The sequence below is a fragment of the Notolabrus celidotus genome, chromosome 5, assembly GCF_009762535.1.
Source record: "Notolabrus celidotus isolate fNotCel1 chromosome 5, fNotCel1.pri, whole genome shotgun sequence".
Taxonomy (NCBI): Eukaryota; Metazoa; Chordata; class Actinopteri; order Labriformes; family Labridae; genus Notolabrus; species Notolabrus celidotus.
The window spans coordinates 11,161,963-11,180,777 of record NC_048276.1 but is presented as its reverse complement, the minus strand read 5'-3'; the positions used below and the strand labels follow the sequence as shown (position 1 = coordinate 11,180,777).

General features: G+C 41.4%; 1 protein-coding gene across 1 annotated transcript in view; it reads left to right on the top strand.

Moving 5' to 3' along the window:
* nrxn2a (neurexin 2a) overlaps window positions 1–18,815 on the top strand; it is a 149,187-nt gene that overhangs the window by 36,379 nt on the left and 93,993 nt on the right. Inside the window, exons 4-6 of the mRNA XM_034683753.1 lie at window positions 4,453–4,482; window positions 4,726–4,737; window positions 11,560–11,861. Of these exons, the coding sequence (XP_034539644.1) occupies window positions 4,453–4,482; window positions 4,726–4,737; window positions 11,560–11,861 (344 nt within the window). The remainder of the gene's footprint in view (window positions 1–4,452; window positions 4,483–4,725; window positions 4,738–11,559; window positions 11,862–18,815) is intronic.

Below are 18,815 nucleotides of genomic sequence, written 5' to 3'. Positions count from 1 at the left end.
GATTTGAATGTGTAAGCACACAGTTACAACACATTAAGATCCACAGGGTTGACAAAGCAAAAGAGAGGACACAACTGGTCCTGGTGGGCTCGCATCTATCAGCAGCAGTGACCTTGGTTTAATCCCCCATCACAACACTCTCTATAATACTGTACTTTTTCATGGAAAAACAAATTTGGCAAATCCTAATCCTCATGAAACGGCTATTTCTTCCAAGATACTCGCTAATTAATGTCACAATGATGACTCAGAGGTCCTTCAACATCTGCATTTATCTTTCATACCATAATCGTTTAATTAGAGTTACTTTAAGATTTTTAAAACTAGTTCCAAAAGTCCACTCTTTCATGAGCAAAATCAAGAAATCAAAGTGTTTTGTTTTTCTCTTTTAGTCACACTGACATAAACTATCTTCATTTGCAAACACTAAAATGTTACCAAACACTGCTACAGTTTTTCACAGACTAAACTGAATGATTTTTTTTGTGAGTGTGTGATTATGAGAGGTAAAAAATAAGTTAGGTTAAAATCTGTGAAAGAAAAATAGGGCAGACAAAGAAGTGTAGCGGGGTTTAGAAGTTGAAATACAGTATCATGACACAGATTCTGCTGTTCTATTGTGTACCGTTAAACAGCATGCTTCCCTCTAAGAAGCATTGTATCTTTACGTATTCTGTTTCAAATATTAAAAAAGGAAATCAATAATATATATATATAAATATGGCTACATATATGATGACACTCATATTTAACTCCCTTCATTCAGATGTCAAAGCATTATTATAATCATTAATAGGAGTAATGTCGTTAGTGCAACATAATGCTAGGGTGGACTCATTATGGATTTACTCAAGGTCAGCACACATAGATGAGTAATGTGTACATTAAGCACTGCTAACACGTGATTAATAAACAGCTGCAGCTCTCTATCCCTTATAGAGTATCATGATGAAAAAATCAATAACATCACACCCACGAAGTAAATCAGCCAATTTACAGATTCTACGCAGCAGCGGCTTACACTGTGGCATTTTAAATGCTTATTTTTATTTATTACATAAATACATGCTGAAATATTGTTATATAAGGATGCAGGCGCAAACGGATCCTAAAAGTAACATGCTAAAATTTTAACAAGATGAGCTTACATCACCTGGTTATAAATTACGGTTGCCCCGAAACTTGTCTTACACTGTTAAGGTTGTGTCGTAATTAAAAATAGAAAAGTTGTAGATTAGTAGGAAGGGTTTTCTCTCTCTCTCTCTCTCAGGCTTAACCTCTGCAGGTTTGGTTTTATCTCTGTGTTTGCCACACATTGACTTTTGGATGTTCGCCTCAGCGCAGCAGGCTGAGCTTATTCAATGGATGGCTGCACATATAAAGGGGCAGAAACAACACCACACCTCTTCCACTTATCTTCAGACTCCTTAAATGACATCTACATAGTCAAAGATGACTCTGTTAGCTTAGGCACTGGTTAAGTGCTGCCCACCATAGCACCAGCATCCGTCTCCATTAGTCAGGGGCGCATTAGTCAGGCATGCAGGTCGTTTTTCCTCGCCTCGCTGCCTGACAAAAATCAGAAGTGTGAGGAGTTATCATAGCTGCAGTTCTTTTTTGGGTCAAAGCTCCTCAGAAATCACCAAAGTGAAGAGTTACCAGGCTGATAAAGCGATGGCCTCTGGCTTTGTGACTGTTTCTTCTTATTAGATGGATAATAGGAAACCTCGCCCTCCTCCCCCTCCCCACAGGGACAAAAGTCAAAGAAATGGAAAGAGACATCACCAGATATTCTATCTACATGATGTCTCTGCTGGTGGTTGCTCACAGCCTGGTGCTGCTGGGTGTGTCTGTGTCACTGTTAATGATTAACAAGGCTCCCTTTTAGCCCCTTGTCGGCGCTGCCATGTCATAGTTCTGCTGAGTGATGTGCTTTCTACGGTGGCCCACAAGGGCAAACACGCTGCAATAGCCTGAAAGATTTTCATGAGGGGAGACAGGCTGCAAATAAAAAAAATGTACATTCAAAAACGGATACAACAGTCCAAATCGAATAAGAGAACATGATCCTGCTTCAGTGAACAAAGAAGAGCAAAAACACAAAGATACAAAACAGAGGCCTGAATATAATGTGCTGCAAATACAAAGTAAAAACCACACAAGCCAATAAATCAAATGCATATACAGTCTTCATAACAGAAGTGCACCAGGCCTGTAGGGGGCGCTCATTTGAACTACATTTTGGATATTAGGAGTTAATTAAAAGTGATGTAGATGTATTTATTTATTTTTTTCGCAGCACATTATTTTCATTTGCAGCATTTTTTCAGTCAAATGTGTTTTTGAAATTGCTACATGTCTCAATTTAAAGGAACATTTTTCATGCGTTGAAGCCTGTTTGCCTTTACCAGCCCCTGTAGCTTTCTCTGTTGTGGCAGCAAGACAGCCTGAAGATGCAGACACAAGAGGAAGATGAGTTCAAGTCCAGTCAGGTCTCAGTACACGTGGCAAGAATGAGATCACCTGAGAGGTGTGGAGTGGATGGGGAGCTAACACTGTTAGCGCAGTGTGAACATACACACACTCACAGTGCATCTAGCCTGTCATGTGGAATGCACAGCCACTGTTAGGTTGTACACAGCAGCCCTTTGTCTGCTCTGTACACATGGCTGTGCTTGAATCCTGTCTAAGCAGAGGCTCAGTCACTGCCGCTGCAACGACACACACTGTATCAAAAGCCTACGTGTTGGCAGGCGAGGACGCTCCCGGGGGTAATCATGTCCATTCCACACCGAGAGCTGCAGTGTGAACAGCCTTGTTCAGTGGAACGTGTGCAGGAGATTTGTGCACCAGCGACCTGCAGCTTCATGTTTTATTTTTTTTTACCTAATGACTGAGCAGGGACCGTGAGAGGAGACTCTCAGTGTGAGTCTTGGAGTGCTGATGCTCTGATGAGAGATGTTTGTGTTGGATTGTTGCAGCAGCGGGGCTCATGTACTTAGTAGATGTGTTTGTGTTGTGTCATCCCCATCTTCTTTTAGGCACGATGTGAGATTCCAGTTCTGAATGACCTTTTGAGATTGTTATCTGTGTTTCTCTGTGTAATGAGCTTAAAACAAAGAAAGAGATCCAGGCTGGTGGAGTACACAGAACAAATCAAATTTGGCTTCGGTCGCTGGACATGTTGTGCAGCCAAAGTCCAGCAGAGAACTGTAACTGCTAAACAACATCATGTGATGGACATGCTGCAGTGTGGTTTCAGCTTGTCCTCATATGACTGTCAGACAGGGTTTTGATAGTGTGCTGTCTGTAGCTGTGTTACACCAATGATTCTGTGAGTGCATATTGGCCACAAGAGCTCATTCACAATCAGTAAAACACAAAATGTTATCACTTTTTGGTTTTGCTTTTTTTAATTGTGCTTATATTTTCGTTAAATTAATTTTTACATGTTTGAAGATGGATAATAATTTTCAATGGATTCCCGTCGTCCCACTTTCATGACGTTTTTTTTAAGCTTATAAAATGAACAAATATTCTGGGAAATACTTAATCTTGGTTTAACAGTTCAAGTGGAACCCAGAATATTTTTAGATCTCAAATTGGGCTGTGGCAGTCTTAAGTGTTAGACTGGCTCTGTTACACCATTAAACCCTTTAATTGTTGGCCAATGCAGCGTGTGTTCTGTTCTACATCCTTTTGAGTGAGCCAAACCCATATGCTTGGAGATGACAGAGTAAGAAAGTGGGATTTTTCTTGTTTTTTTATGCTGTGCTTTTTGATCAATCAATGGTGTGTCAGATCATTTTCCGTTTCATGTTGTTTGTTTTGTGATCGTGTCAGTGCCCCGCCTCTTTGCCCTGCTGAGCTGCATTAGACGTTGAATCCTGAGAATTAGATTGATAGTGCTTTATGGTTTAATGGATGAGGAACGGTGTCACTTCTGCCCTTTCATACAAAGCTGCCATGTCGAATATTAAATAGGCTGCTGTATTAAGCACTTACATGCAAATATATGTGTGTGTGCGTAGATGAGGAGATACGCCTGCAGAGCCCTGTGAGAGATCTTAGTACTAGTGTTACCACATGTAACGTAAAGTGGCTTCAATCCAGAGCAGGATTTGTGTTATCAGACACATCTCGAACACTGTCTGCATCAAGAAACATACAGTACGTGTTCCATTCAGAAAAAAGCATCTGTGTGAGCAATCAAAGGGTTGCAGCAAACCAGATGTTTTTTTCTCTCCTTGCCTTCCCTCTCCTCCCTTGAGATGTTTGTCTGTTTTGAGTTCTATTCCCCCTTTCTCTTTGAGTTCGACCTTTGACATCCGTACCTTCCCCAGGATGTCTGTCACAAACTGCAGTCCAACATTGTGACAATGCTTTTGTTCTCCCGAACCTCTTTATGAACTTCCTGTTTTTCGTATCCTTTTTTCTGTTCTTTCCCTCAAGGTCTGGCGCACCTGATGTTAAACCGCCAAGGTATGGGGTCTATTGGTTTGCTTTCCTTCCCAGCCACCGTATCACAACATTCCCCCCTCCCCCCTGAATTCATTTGAGTTAACTGTGCTGCACTAATATTTCCTCTCCTTCTTTTTCATATACTTGCCTATTCGTTTTTTGCTTCCTGTCATGTTATGCTCACTACTCACTCAATTTTTGTCCGTCAAACCCTTGTCCTGACCACTGACTGAGCTACTGGAACTTCACCTTTGACCTCTGCAGTGTTTCGCCAAGGTAATGCATCTTTGCTCATGGTTTCATGGTGTTTTCAAAGGAAAGCAGACACAGAGAAAAAAAAATGAATGGAACTCAGGCCAAAGATACTTCATATCTCACGTCTGCACAACAAGTTTGATTTTCCTATTAAAATGAGCAGAAGACCCAAAAAAACAAAGTGTATCATCAGAGGAATTCTGTGTAATTTTTCACATTCTCAATGCTGTATACAGGATTTACGAGATAGGTACAAGATGGTGCTGATTTCTCAAATGTGTGATCATGGGGTTGTTTACGATCACTGATCAGTGGGTTGCGAAAAATATTCACTTCAAGTGATTTCTACATTGCAGCAGTGCTGACGTGTTGAATATTCATATAGGCAGTGATTCAGGAAGAAAGATTTGAGACTAATGATGGCAGACGCATTTTTACATGGCAGAGACATTTGTACAAAGGAGGGTTTGTGCCAGTGAACAGTTCAGAGTCAGGGACATGCTCCTGTGGTTTCCTTGTCTTTTTCAGACCAAAAGGATGATAATAAAGCTCCAAATACTGTATAAATAATGAACAATGACATGAAACACATTCATCCAATTCAACTTTAAGAAAAAATTTCCAGATATTACAGAAAAAGCTGAATTTTATACTTAATTTGGGGTTTTACCGACCCACATGCTGTGATTTATTCTTTGTTTTTTTTCTTAAGATTCAGATGAAAGTCTCATTTCTGTCTCCATGGCAATCAGTGTTTTCTCTACACACACTTTGTTTGATGGCCCACACTGACAATATATTAATAACAACAATAACACACTGCTCTTGTCTTCAGCTGCCTCTTCAAAAAATAAAAATTAGATCATTATCCAGAGATAGAATATTTCCTTGATTTAGTTTTGACAGAGAAGACATTATCGACGATGTTCTAGAAAAGACACAGAGCACAAACACAACAAGTGTTTCTGTTTGACTACTGTCACTACACATGTTTGATTGATTTATTCTAACAAGTTCAAAGACACTGTAGTCATTCTTTGATGGATTCTGCTTTTATCTCCAACCTCCCAAAATGTCTATCTTCACAGATCAGCAATAACATTATGACCACCTGACTAATATTGTGTAGCCCTCTCTCTGGTCAGGTCAGGTCAGAGCCAAAGCAGCTCTGACCCGACGAGACGTGAGATGTGAGACGCTTACACACTGCAGTTCCGCCATAGTGCCATAACAGAGCTCTGCTGTCACTACACCTTTATACTTACACATTTAACCCAGCAGTGACGTAATATTGGTGTCCCAGTGTGTGACTTCACATCACGTTATGGGGTTGCAGAAGCGTGAGAGGCACAGTGTGTTAAAACACAGTGGGAGTTCCACATACATACACTCAGACACGCACACACACACACACGCACACACGCAGTGCTGTACCGCACTGCCGGCACCAATCCTTCAGATTTCCACCGTAGTCCCCTGATTACACCTCTATTACTGCCTCCGATGACAGATTGGATTTTGCCCCACCATTCTGCCTCTGTGCATTACACATTGCAGACAAGGTGTAACAGGGGCGCAGATTCTCTGTCTTGAACTGGCAACATGTAAGTGCCTATGGACTCCCCTAGACCTCTGAAGGTGTACTGGGTTATCTGGCACCAAGACGTTAGCAGGAGATCCTTCAAGTCCTGTAGATTGCAGGGTGGAGCCTCCATGAATCAGACATATACTCAATTGGACTGGGATTTTGGAATTGGGAGGCCAAGTCAACATCTTGTTGTCTTGTCCCTCTCCCATTACTCAGCGGTGGACGGGAGTCAGACTGAGTGGGCACTCTGCGGCAACACAGCGCTATCCACAACAAAATATAATACACTTTGTGTTCTGACCAAAGACTGTATAAAAACATGGACAGCACAACAGCTACAAAGAAGTGAAGCCAAAACTTTAACAGCGCTGCCCCTGGTGAATGGCTGCAGTGTAGGTCTTAAAGCCAGCTTCCTCCATTATAACAGATAGATCATGGGTCAAACTAAAAAAATCAAATATACCTCAAATTATTTTGTATCAAGCTTGCTATCTGCAATTGCAGCAATTTCTTGTGATGCTGATTTATCTGAAAGTTGAAACTTAAAAAAAAACAAGCACCAGAATCATTGAACTTCCCATAACCATGAGTGCCAGCTTGGTTAGCAGAAGGGGTGCAACGTCAGTACAGCAGCTCAACCAGCCAGACTGCCTCTCCAAAATGTGTCACCAGAGCAGTATGTCAGCACCCATTGAGGCAGTATTTTGGCCTTTTTTTGTTATGGAAGGAGATGAAGGTGTGCTGTCCATATTAATCTACAGTCAATGGTTCCATCAGAATCAGTATCAACTTTTACAGCAGATTCCGCTCCAGTGGGTCTTCTCTTGGTCTTCCCTTGGCCCTCTTTTAATTGGTAGTGACTGCTCCAGACTGGGAACACCCCACCAGAGCCACAGATTTGGAAGTGCTCCGACCCAGTTGTCTAACCATCACAATTTGGCCCTTGTCAGAGTCACTCACATCCTTTTTGCTAGCCCATTTTTTTGCTTCCAACGTCAGAATCAAGACAAAATGTTCACATGCTGCCAAACGTATCCTACCAACTGACAGATGCATTTTTAAAGACAATAAATGTTTTCCACTTCACCTGTCAGTGGTCACAATGGTATGGCTGGTCGGTGTATATGCACTAGCTTTAGGACAGCCTTATAAATTCCCTGCAAATGTAAACGGAAAAAGCTTTGTATGCCATCTTTGAGTTATTTTTTCCACTCTCCTCTGGAACACAAAGTAGTGAGGATGAAAAACGGAGTGTGTTCTGTACCCTGGGTGTTCTCACATACATTTTCTGTTGTAGGACTGATAACACTCATATTGAGGTCATTTACAGTAGATGAAAAGGCTTAAGTGAATACTTCACAGTGTGATAACAGCAGTTTTTTAGCTGCTATAACTGGTGCTGCCGGAGGCTCTACATGACTGTGACGTTACAGATTACGGTCTGGTTTCTTTGGTTACTCGCTCCGGGACAAACTTGGTCATGTTGTAATCAGTCTTTACCAGGCTAAAAGATAATGTTCAATTAATGCTCCCATTTTATGCCCACAGAAGAATGCAGCGCGATATACGGTATTCAGCCATGGCCTCAATAATGATTACCATTGTCTGTTGTATTACAATAAAGCTGCTTTATCAACTATTTATGAAGTCTAACGGAAAGTGTGTCCTGAAGGCGGACCACAATGTGCCCAATAATGAAATGTAAATGTAGCAGCTCTTTTGTATGGGTGGAAAAGGGGAAAAAGCCCTTAATTGATTGGGGAATTAAAATTTACACGAACAAGCCTCCAAGCTAAACTTAGCTAAACTGAGGAACAAAGTATTGTACATCTTATGTCATGGGAAATACATGAGCCATCAAAGTTTCATACAATGTTTTAACTTTGGACAAATGTTTGACAATGTTCCAGCTTTAGCCTGAAGGGATACTCAAGAGAGCTGTCTGATTTGATCTGGATTTATTTGACCACAAATAATTTCACATATAATTTACACCACTGTTGTCACTTGCTGGGAAAAAACCCACTGTTGCAATATAAATGAATCAAAAGCTTTTAGCACACTTTAGAAAATGTAGAAGTGGCTGCTTGTGTTTGTGCCTCAGTCTTAGAACTCTTTGCCTGTGTGCACACACAGATATACTCTAAAAGGGGAGTTCATGCAAGCACAGGTGTGATCTGGGACCACCTTGAGTGCTTATGCACAGCTCTGCCCCCAGACCAAAGTTAAACTGTTGCCCCAAGCACATTCCCGCAATGCCTGACTTAGATTTAGCCGCCAACTTAGTCCTCAACCCCCCGAAGCAGGATGAGGAGCCATCTGTGCCCCAGGCTTTTGAACCACTTAAAAATTAATCACATATTAAACACAATATAACTGAGCAATCCATATGTTGGTGCAGCCACTGCAGCAAAGAGTCATTTTAAGCAAGGCTGGAACAGGTGGGCTGCCAGGAAGTAGTCGCAGATGATATCTTCCCACCTGATGGTGTGTCTCTCTTCCTCTGCAGTATTTAATTGATCATGCTGTGACTGTTAGCAGTTTATCTATAGCTGTGGTGGGGTGCCTTTGCAGATGTGGATGTGGGCTTAGGGGCAGCAGCACCTGCTCTTAGCTATTTTAAAGCTAACTTGCTTGATAGGATGCCATAGCTGCTCTTTGCTTTTTAGCCACACACCTCCTCAGATTGGGAAAAGGAGCAGAGCTAGAAGGATTCACTTTTCTGAATTTAGAGCAACCTTAAATGGATTCCAACCATGGGTGGAAAGAGATAGAAGATTGGATGATGTATAGTAAGTTGGAGAGAGGTGGAAGGGGAAAGAAGAAGCAGCGATATGTGACAATGAGAAGAGAAGCAGGAGAGACGTGTGGAGATTGTTGCTGCTTTTATAATCTTGCTGAGCTTTCTTTTTCTGCTGAAACGGGCATTTGGCCATATTGTCTCAGCTATAGCTACAGCTAAGGTAGGAGGTTGATGGCTCTGCCCCCAGTTAGCTGTAGCATGCATAAAGCACTAAAGAGCATCAGCAGCGACTCTTAGCATGTGCTTTTACTTCTACCACTGTCTTTGATGCCATGCTGGTGCCAGAAATCCATGTGGTGTCAGACCAAATACAGCCAGTAACGCTCTTTTCGCAAGTCTGAAACATCAATCCTGCAGAAAATGCCTCACCTCCATGGATAGCGAGAACAAAGAAATACAGCCCGCTGCCTTTCCAGTCGCCCACGCTCTTCCATTGATCCCTCAAAGGCCTTCACGAGGGCTTCAGGGTCAGCTGCTAGTGACGTCTCCATTACAGCAAGCTGGTAATGACAGGGAGATAATTGCACAGGGTGTGCTTAGAATACGATGAAAATCCTCTTTTCATATAGACTGATCTCTTTTGAGGTTAGACATTAGATAAGCTGCGCCTGTGGGGTTATTAATGGGACACGTAAGCACTCGTTTTCCTTTAAATTAGGCCACCACACTTTTGTTGTCCCATAATCATATTTTCTCTACAGCTACACTTCTATATTGACTCCACACCTGCGCTTAGGTTTACACTTCACCCACAGCATCAGTCAAATCCTGAACTTTACAAGGAGGCCAAACAACAATAGCCTAACGAGATCCTGTCCGCCCTGTAGCCGAATACAGCTACCAGACAATAGAGACTAATGGGACCGCTGATCCTGCTGGCTTAAATTGGCTCTGGAGTTCAGGAGTTGACAGTTACTGTACAAGCAAACACAGGCTTAAGGGACAGCTTATCCGTCCAGCTTGAAACAGCTTGCTCAGTAGCTTTAGGGCCGATTCTTACAAACAAGCAAAGGAAGAGGTGTCTGTACCGGCTTCAAACACACCATTCATGAGTTCAAGAGTCAGAATTAATCCTGTGGTTTAATGTTGACCGGGGTTACGTCAAAAGTATTGACCCTGAGTTTTAGAGCAAAAGAGTAAACAGTGTGTTTATTATTTAGTTTGCAGTCAAGCTGAGAGGACCGAAATCAGAACGCTTAATTCAGAATTGTGTGACCTTTAACCTCCTGCAGGGATGGGAGTTTGCTGCTTTCTACACTCAGGTTGTTGCTGCATATCTTCACACTTGTTTCCTAATTCTCCTGTAGTTCGTTTCATGTAAGTAAGGGTCTATGTGGGAATCTTCTGTAACTGTTTTTCTTTTCAAATCACTAAATACATCTCCTGTGTTATTAAGTTATGTATCTATAGGGTTCAGATTTTGTAAGATATTCGGCTTACATAGCAAAAAATGTCAAAACTCTTAAAAATCAAAGGCTTAATCTTGCATAGGATGCAGGTCTTCGTAGCATCAAACTGTTAAATCAGCCAGGATTGACTCTTTCGTGAGCACATGTTTATCACCAAATGTACCGCAGTATGGAATACCCATACATTTTGATGCAGACACATACCATCTTCTTCTTCCTGCTCTGGTCAAACCTGAAACAGTTTTATTGGAACAGTTGGGGGAGTATATTTTCTTAGTGAGGCATCAGATTTAGCTTTACATCCGAGCACACTTGCTGTAAATCCTTTGGACTGCAGCTGTGAATAAGATGTTTAGCCAAGCCTGACACATTTGTATATGCATTTTTTAAAATGTCAGCCTAAAGGATATGGCTGCCATTTCTTAACACTCTTATTGTCAACAAATCATGAAATCTCCAAAACACCCAAACTAGAGTTGTTTAAAGAGCATTGAGTATGTCTCTCAAAACTTTTAGGACAAGTGTTGAATAAACAGTATGTTTTCTTTTTTTTTCAAAGCCAGATGACAGCTGTACTTTTTTTTTTTAAACAAGCTGTACTCAAATAGGAGTAAATTGTGCACTGTTTGTGCTATTTTCAGCTGCAGATTTTCAGCTGTTAGAAGGACTAGTAAGTATTTACAACTACATCAAGCTAATCCCATTTTAATTAGGATTTCTTTCTTTTGAGATATTTGATTATAAGCAAATTATAGTTTCACCTTATCTTTGTATGTGCAAACAACATGCATAATCATGTGATCCTGCATGGGCAGTACATTTAGATTTGACATGTTTTTGCAGCATATTTGAATAGCTCCACAAATATGTACTCGGTATGTTTCAGGTAGTTCTGGTGAGAATGAAATATTTTTCAAATAAGACAGTACTGTACTTTTATTAAGTTTAGTCTTGGATAACTTCCCCACTTCAACATGAGCAATGAGGAAATTTTAGCATTAAGGCTCAAACATCTATCTAATATGTTTCTCCTCCCCTCTCAGGGCAGGAGGAGTCCATGGCCACCTTCAAAGGCAATGAGTTCTTCAGCTACAACCTGTCCGTGACTCCCATTCAGAGCAGTTTGGACGAGATCACGCTGTCCTTCCGCACGCTGCAAAGGAACGGACTGCTACTACACACGGGAAGGTCGGCCGACTATGTTAACCTGTCGCTGAGGAACGGTGCTCTGTGGCTCGTCATCAACCTGGGCTCTGGTGCATTCGAGGCCCTGGTGGAGCCTGCCACCGGGAAGTTCAATGACTATGTGTGGCACGATGTTCAAGTGACGCGTAACCGTCGACAGGTGTGTAGACATCCACTGTATACGCCCACATTAGTTGGCCTTAGGAACCAAAATCTCACACTGTTGTAAAATGTGTTGGCTCATGTGTGTGACGGCTACATTTCACCGAATCTGTGTCTGGTCCGTCACGGCACCGTATCTGATAGGTTTCTATTCTGCTACATTGCGTTCCAGCTGCCTTTCTGATCCGGCAGGATGGAGCCCTCCTGATCAGATACGCAGGACTTCTATTTTTGCCGGATGCCAGAGCACGACGCATACATTTCAACGGATTTAGATCGAGTGGGACAGGAAGTCAGGCAGCAAGACGAATTAAAACATCCGGTTAATGTTTAGAATAAAACACTAAGGGCCTGATCTACTAAAGGTTTGCGTGTATAAAAACACGTGCAAACTTGATAGCGCGCGCAAAGCTGACGTACTAACCGGGAGCACATGGGATTGCGTCTTTCAAATGAGCAAAATAGCACTCGCAAATCATTTAGCGTGTGCCTTCATGAATATGCAGAACACATGTAGATCATCAGTACGTGCAAAATACTGGGAGGAGGAGATGCAAATGTAATCATTTAGCACACGCAATGTGATCTATCAAACCTGAAGCAGATAGCGTGCTGTGTTTTTGCGTCTATATTTAGCACGTTTGAAAGGCAGGTGCAAACTAGCACAGCGTTACGCACACATGGCTGCGGTCACTGTAAAGCTCATCATAACATCGCTTTACAACATGCCCGCAAAAGCTGGGCTTACAAGCATTACTAAATGTTTTTGTCAATCAAACCAAGAGAACAAAAAAATAATAATAAAACAACACAAATTCAAAGCAGTTCAGCACCACGGATAGCGACCGCATCATTCTGACACCCACTTTAACTTTTTCATATAATGAGAGCACAGTAGGTCACTGTATCAACAGCTATAAAGTTTAGTAAATTTGGAACAGCGGCCCACATCTTCACATACAAACAAAAAATCAATATGAAGTTCTCGGCCTACTCACCACTGTTTGGACGAGCCTTAAGCTCCGCGGAATTGTCCACGATGCGCTGTATGTTCATTTTCTTTGATCTGTCATTCTCAATAGATAACATGACATGTCCACTCAGTCTTTTCTGTCCCATCGTGCTCATCAAGGGGTTTTTAGTTAGTTTTAACTTGGAGAATGAGCGCTCACTGAGCTGCGCCAGGCAGCTCTGCGTAACTCCTCATCTCGTGCTTGCAGCAGTGTGTTGGGGTGAATTGACTCAAACATGTTCCCAGTTCCATTTAAGCTGGTGAATCTTTGGGACAGTTGCTGGATGATGATATCAGGCATTGAAAACGTTCACCCGAAAGTTGCTCCCTGGGACGGTGAGGCCACTGTCTTCATCCAAGTGAAGCCTAACTTTTCTAGAGCAAGAGTGGCAGACTTAGCCTCATCAAATCGCTCTCTAAACTCCATCAAAACACTGATTGCGTTTTGGAGTAGAGTAGATGCGTTTATTTCATCGGCAGATCTTCTGTTTTTTCTCACATCATTCACCTTTTCACAGATGGCCTCCCAAATCGCGTTTCTAATGCTGAGATGTCTCTGCTGGAGTTCACCGATGTGTTTATTTCCCTCTTCCACAAAGATCTCCAACTCCATGGCTTCAAACTTCATTTATCACTTAAGGCCACTCTGCTCTCTCAAACTCTCCATGGTGACAGCCGATAGCACGCGCAAAATCCTCGTAAAATAGGGCGGTCCGCACCACTTTTGCACTCATTATCATTTGCGCACGCAGTCTTAGTAGATCACCCGCAACACGCCCAGAAATAGCACGTGCAAAATTATTATTTGCACACGCAAATTAGCGCTCGCTATTTGGGATCTTAGTAGATCAGGCCCTATGTGCTATTGACAGATTGTTTTTCCCTTAACTACGACAACAAAACATCATGATGAGTGGAGGCAGGCCTGGAGTCTTCAGGTTAGAGGTTTTCAGAGGCCAATAAAGACAATATGGATAAGGAGAGGGGTTGGATATTCATTAATGCAGAGATTACCGCGGGAAAACCTCAGTCACATGACTCCAGCTGTCCGGCGATCCTGCTCTGAAAACGCAGCCGGTGGGTGTTGACGGTAACCAATAACTGAATCGAATTTAATTTAAAAAAAACTTTAAAGACAACATAGTGCTCTATGTTTTATTGAAGTTAAGTTTCTCTAATATTCAAATCCGTCCAAAAAATTTGGCAACCAGATTTTGATAAAATTTACCGAAGTCTAAACATTTTTGTGGCTTTACTCTCATATACAACTTTGCAGAAGTATCTGAGCACTCATGCAAGAAATAGAAGAACTTTCTCATAATGACTACAGCCATTGCACTTGTCCTATATTGTGCTGCTGTACCTGCTGTACTGCACTCCAGACTACTCAACCCTGAGGCTTCATATTCATTAATTTTGTCCACTGGACAAAGCTCCGAGCCAAAGTCCCAAACTAATTTACAGACTGCTAGGATGTGTCTGTTACATTAAATGCTACCCTGTTGGCACTCTAGACTGCAGTCTTTCTATAATTAGTCCCATTTTACTGCACCTTGAAGTTCCACCAATCATTGTTTTTGATATTAAAGAAAGTGGCAATGTGAATGTGAAAGCAGGTAATTGGCCAGTGCTGAAGGTCTGTGGAGAGTTTTAATGTTGGTTAGGTGACCAATGGAGGAGGTAAACACAGCTTTGGGTGCTTTTGTTTCTCTGCAGGCAACTTGTAGTATAATCTGTGAGGCAACTTTCAACCTGCAATAGTATATTATCTTCTAAAGATGTATTTGGATGATTTGCCCTTGTTAGACAGGACAAGTGAAGAGAGATAGGAAATGTGGGGAGTAGAGATCAGGGGAAAACAGGCAGTAAAGGGTAGAGGCTTGGGAATCCAACTAGTGAGTTCTCCAGCAAGGACTGTTGCCCGAGTAACACATGCTTTAACAACCAAACCACCAAACTAACAACTTCTCGGGCCTTATCAAGCAGCTAATTATTTCCATACTCAGCTGTAATACAGCAAAATTCACTTTCCTATTTGTGTACAGTAAATGTTCAAATTTCTTTGTAGGCACTCACTTTTTTTTAGCTCTGTTTTTTGTCTCCTCCAACTCCTGAGAAAAAAGACTGGCTGTTGAATTGCAAAATAAAAAATGATATACAAGAGACAGTCACACCTCAAATAGTGGAAAACATGATGAAAGTATGGGATTTAAAGCTCCTGTGAGGAATTTTGACTGGTTATTGAACAGGCTGAAATAAATAGTGATGCCTCTTTCTGTTGTTAACTGTAATGTATGAGACCACTGGGGTGGGGTAGGTGTTAGACCCAGTGGTCAACTACAGCTGCCAATACAACCTATTTTTCTATAGTCAAAGGCAAAGATTCTCAATGGGTGATGCATTTTAATGTGAAAGAGGAGCAGGATGAGAATTTATGTCAAGAAACTACCTACACATTTACTGACCTTTAAGTTTACTTCAAGCTCTTGAATTTGGAAGGCTCCAGACTTCTAATTGATTCAGACAGTGGACATGATGGCTATGTGGTTTATAAACATCATGGTTTATTCTATAGGTAATTTTTTTACCCAAATTTGTGACATTATTTATGATCCTCCAGCTTCTCCACCTCAGTAAATGGAATTCAATTTTTCCAGGTATTGTGATTTTCATCTGAACTTTTGACTTCACCTCCCAGGGGTATTATGTGGTCAGTTGAGCAGGCGCCCCATGTCCTGCTCAGACTACAGTCCTTTTCACACTGGCTGCAAGTTTGACTCCTAGTCTTGTTGTTATTTGGTGCGTGTCATTCCCATAGACTGTATAATAAATGGACATAGTATCCGTGATGTCACCCATCTGTTTCTGAAGCCCATTCTGTCGGCGGGTGCCATATTGGAAATGCTGAACTCAACCTTACTTCTGTTGAGCTAGTGTGAGGTAAAGAGGCGGGATTTGAGCCTTTTTGCTAATAAGATAAGATAAGATACTCCTTTATTTGTCCCACAATGGGGAAATTCATGGAGTTACAGCAGCAAACAAAAAGGTGTACAATACAAGAATTTCAACAAGAATATATAGAAAAGAAATGTTCATCAATGACGACAGCTTGGCCATAACTCTCCTGTCAGCCACCACCTCCACAGGGTCCAGGACTGAGCTGGCCTTCTTCACCAGTTAGTTCAGTCTTGTTTTCCTGTATCCTGTCCGCCCAAAGCAGGTGAAATCCTTCCAATGTGGCATCTTATCTTATATCTTATCTTATCTTATCTTATTCGTGTCCGGTGTTAGCTCTGTTAGCATGATGCTACTCTGGTGCTGGGTTAGCTCGTCCACCTTATCGTAGACAGATCTTACACTCCCCATAACGGTGGGTGGAAGGACAGGTCCATGTCGTCTTATTTAGCTTGCACCTCTATACCAGCACGTCATCCTTGCCTCCTTCTCCTCAGCTCGCAGGGAACATCTGGCCTATCATCATTTAGCATCAACATGCTACGGCTGCTAACAGCTGATCTTGTATGTAAACAATGTTACCATGGATACACGCAGGATCTCCGGACACACACAGGAACAAAAATAGCAAAAACACCACTGCAAACGTTGCCAGTTTGGTGTCCATGGCCAACAAATGAGTTATTAAAAGTCAAGACAGGCTCCAAATACAAATTAATTAATAGCTACAGTGTTCCTGCCTGCCAGTTATGTCAGCTGTGCCTCAATTTATGAAACTCATAATCTTCTAAATGTCTGAGTTTGAAAAAAAAGTCACCTCCCATATAGTGTGTGCCATTGGAGAAATGAGCTATTCAAACTGAAATCAATTTTTTGTACCAGGCTGTACACATGTTTATTTTGGCTGTAAAGATCGGCTTTGTTGAATTGGTGTGTATGTGGTTTCTGGTATTTCTGGGACCAGCCTCTGCAGTTTGTAGCACATCCACCTCAGCTTAATGTCTCACAGCCCGAGGTTGCCACTTGGTCATTCCCCACTCTTTCTCCCCACCATTCCAGTCCTTCTTCTGCTCTCTGATCAAAAAATCCAAAAAAAGCCTGAACCATATTCTTAAAATAAAGACAAATGAACAAACAGCTGGATATAGTCACTTCTTGACGTCATCAGCTCAACACTCATTATATCTCTCTTAATGTTGATGTTGCAGCCTCCTTCACATTTCTATAAAAAAAGTACATCCATACTAAATCCTTGTTGTCTGACTACCATGCTATTATGATCTGTCTTTTTCTTTTTACATCGTCATCAGATAAATCAAATGGTGCCAATGCTTAAATGTCAAATCTGTGCTTAATGAATAATTTTGGAGAATTAAATGTTTGTGTTGGCAGGTTTTTATTTAAATTGCTTTGTTTTTTTGTGCAGTAGCACGCTGATACACTTGGCACATCTTTGAAAGTTTAGGGCTGCACAATGTATTAGTTCAAGTATATCTGCAGTGATGTGTTTTTTTTTTTTTTACCTTAGAGGAGCGTTAAAAAAGGAAAGAAAGAAGTGACACCTCTGAGTTCAACACAATCTCTGTGGATCATTTCTTTTATAATATTGACACTTGAGGTAATTGGGTTTGTGGAGTCAAAAGCTGCCAAAGCATTTGGTTCAAACAAAGTGATCACTTTGTAAATTAAGCCATAAACTAAGCTAAGCGTGTTTCTTTGTGATGAGCTGTGCAATGTGCAATGTATTTAAATGTTTATTTCTTCTCTTATTTTATTTCCAACCCTCTCATCATTGCTTATATATATTCCCAGCCGGTCACATTAACCTGCATATAAAGTTGCATCCTCCTCCACATTTATTTCCTGACTTCCCCTGACTTCCAGAGGAGCGGCAATCCAATGCTTACAACGTCACTTCTGCTTTCAGCCCTGCATTTGATCCCTGTGTAAATTGCTTTCCCCTCAGATAAGTTACCCCTCTGACATGTAGATAGGGAGAACTGTAACTCCCAAGAGTGTGCTGGTGGAAACATTTTATTAGATCCGCTGGTGCTTTTCAGGCTGGAAATTCCTCCTCTTACCACCTCTCCCTCTCCATCTGTCCTTTCTTACTCGGGTGCAGGCAAACTGAATGGTGCTTATTGTATCTCGTTTTCTGATGTTTATTTATGATTCATCCACCCATCTCATCATGATCAAATGTTTAAGCACAGCTCTTTATTATCACTGTAACTAATAGTTATTTAAGAAAAACACTTTAATGAGCTCTGTGTTTAACCGTCTGTGTATAAATCCTTGAAAAAATGTGGAAAGATAATTCTTAAAGTATTCAAGCGCAACTAAAGCCTGCTTTAGGCCTCTAATTAACAATGTTTTGCCTAATCCAATAATTACCTTTGAACATATTCATCCTTCACCTCTAATACTTTGAAACACCAGTAAAGTAACTGTTAGGGGATCTCATGTAGTCGACATTATTAGAAACTAGCATGCTTCTCTGGACACTGTAGAGTGAAACATGAAGCAGCATTAATCAATTCCCAGACATGAAAGCTCTTTGGTTTTCTGACATTTCTCTATGTGCGGTATCATCAGCCCTCAGTGAAGCCCTGCCATTGTCCACTGTGTGAGCTTAAGATACTGAAAGCTTCACTACTGGATGGACAGAAATCAATACCTGCCAGTTGCAAAGAATGGTGAGGCAGGACCTTGTTTTAGAGAGCTGACACCTGAACACAGCGTGTCAGGTCAAACCTTTGTCTCTTATCCTTTTGCTTTCGACATGGCAGGTTGTTTACAAAATGGAAACACAAGTTAGTTCTTAAGATACAATTTAAAGACTTAGACCATTTAAAAATCAAATCCCTTCACACTGGGACTTGGATTTTTAACTATTTGTTTTGTATTTGTTTACTCAAACCTGGCAGGGTGATATTGATCAGTTTGTTCTGAATGCTCCTCCACTGCTTTACTACTGTCATCTCA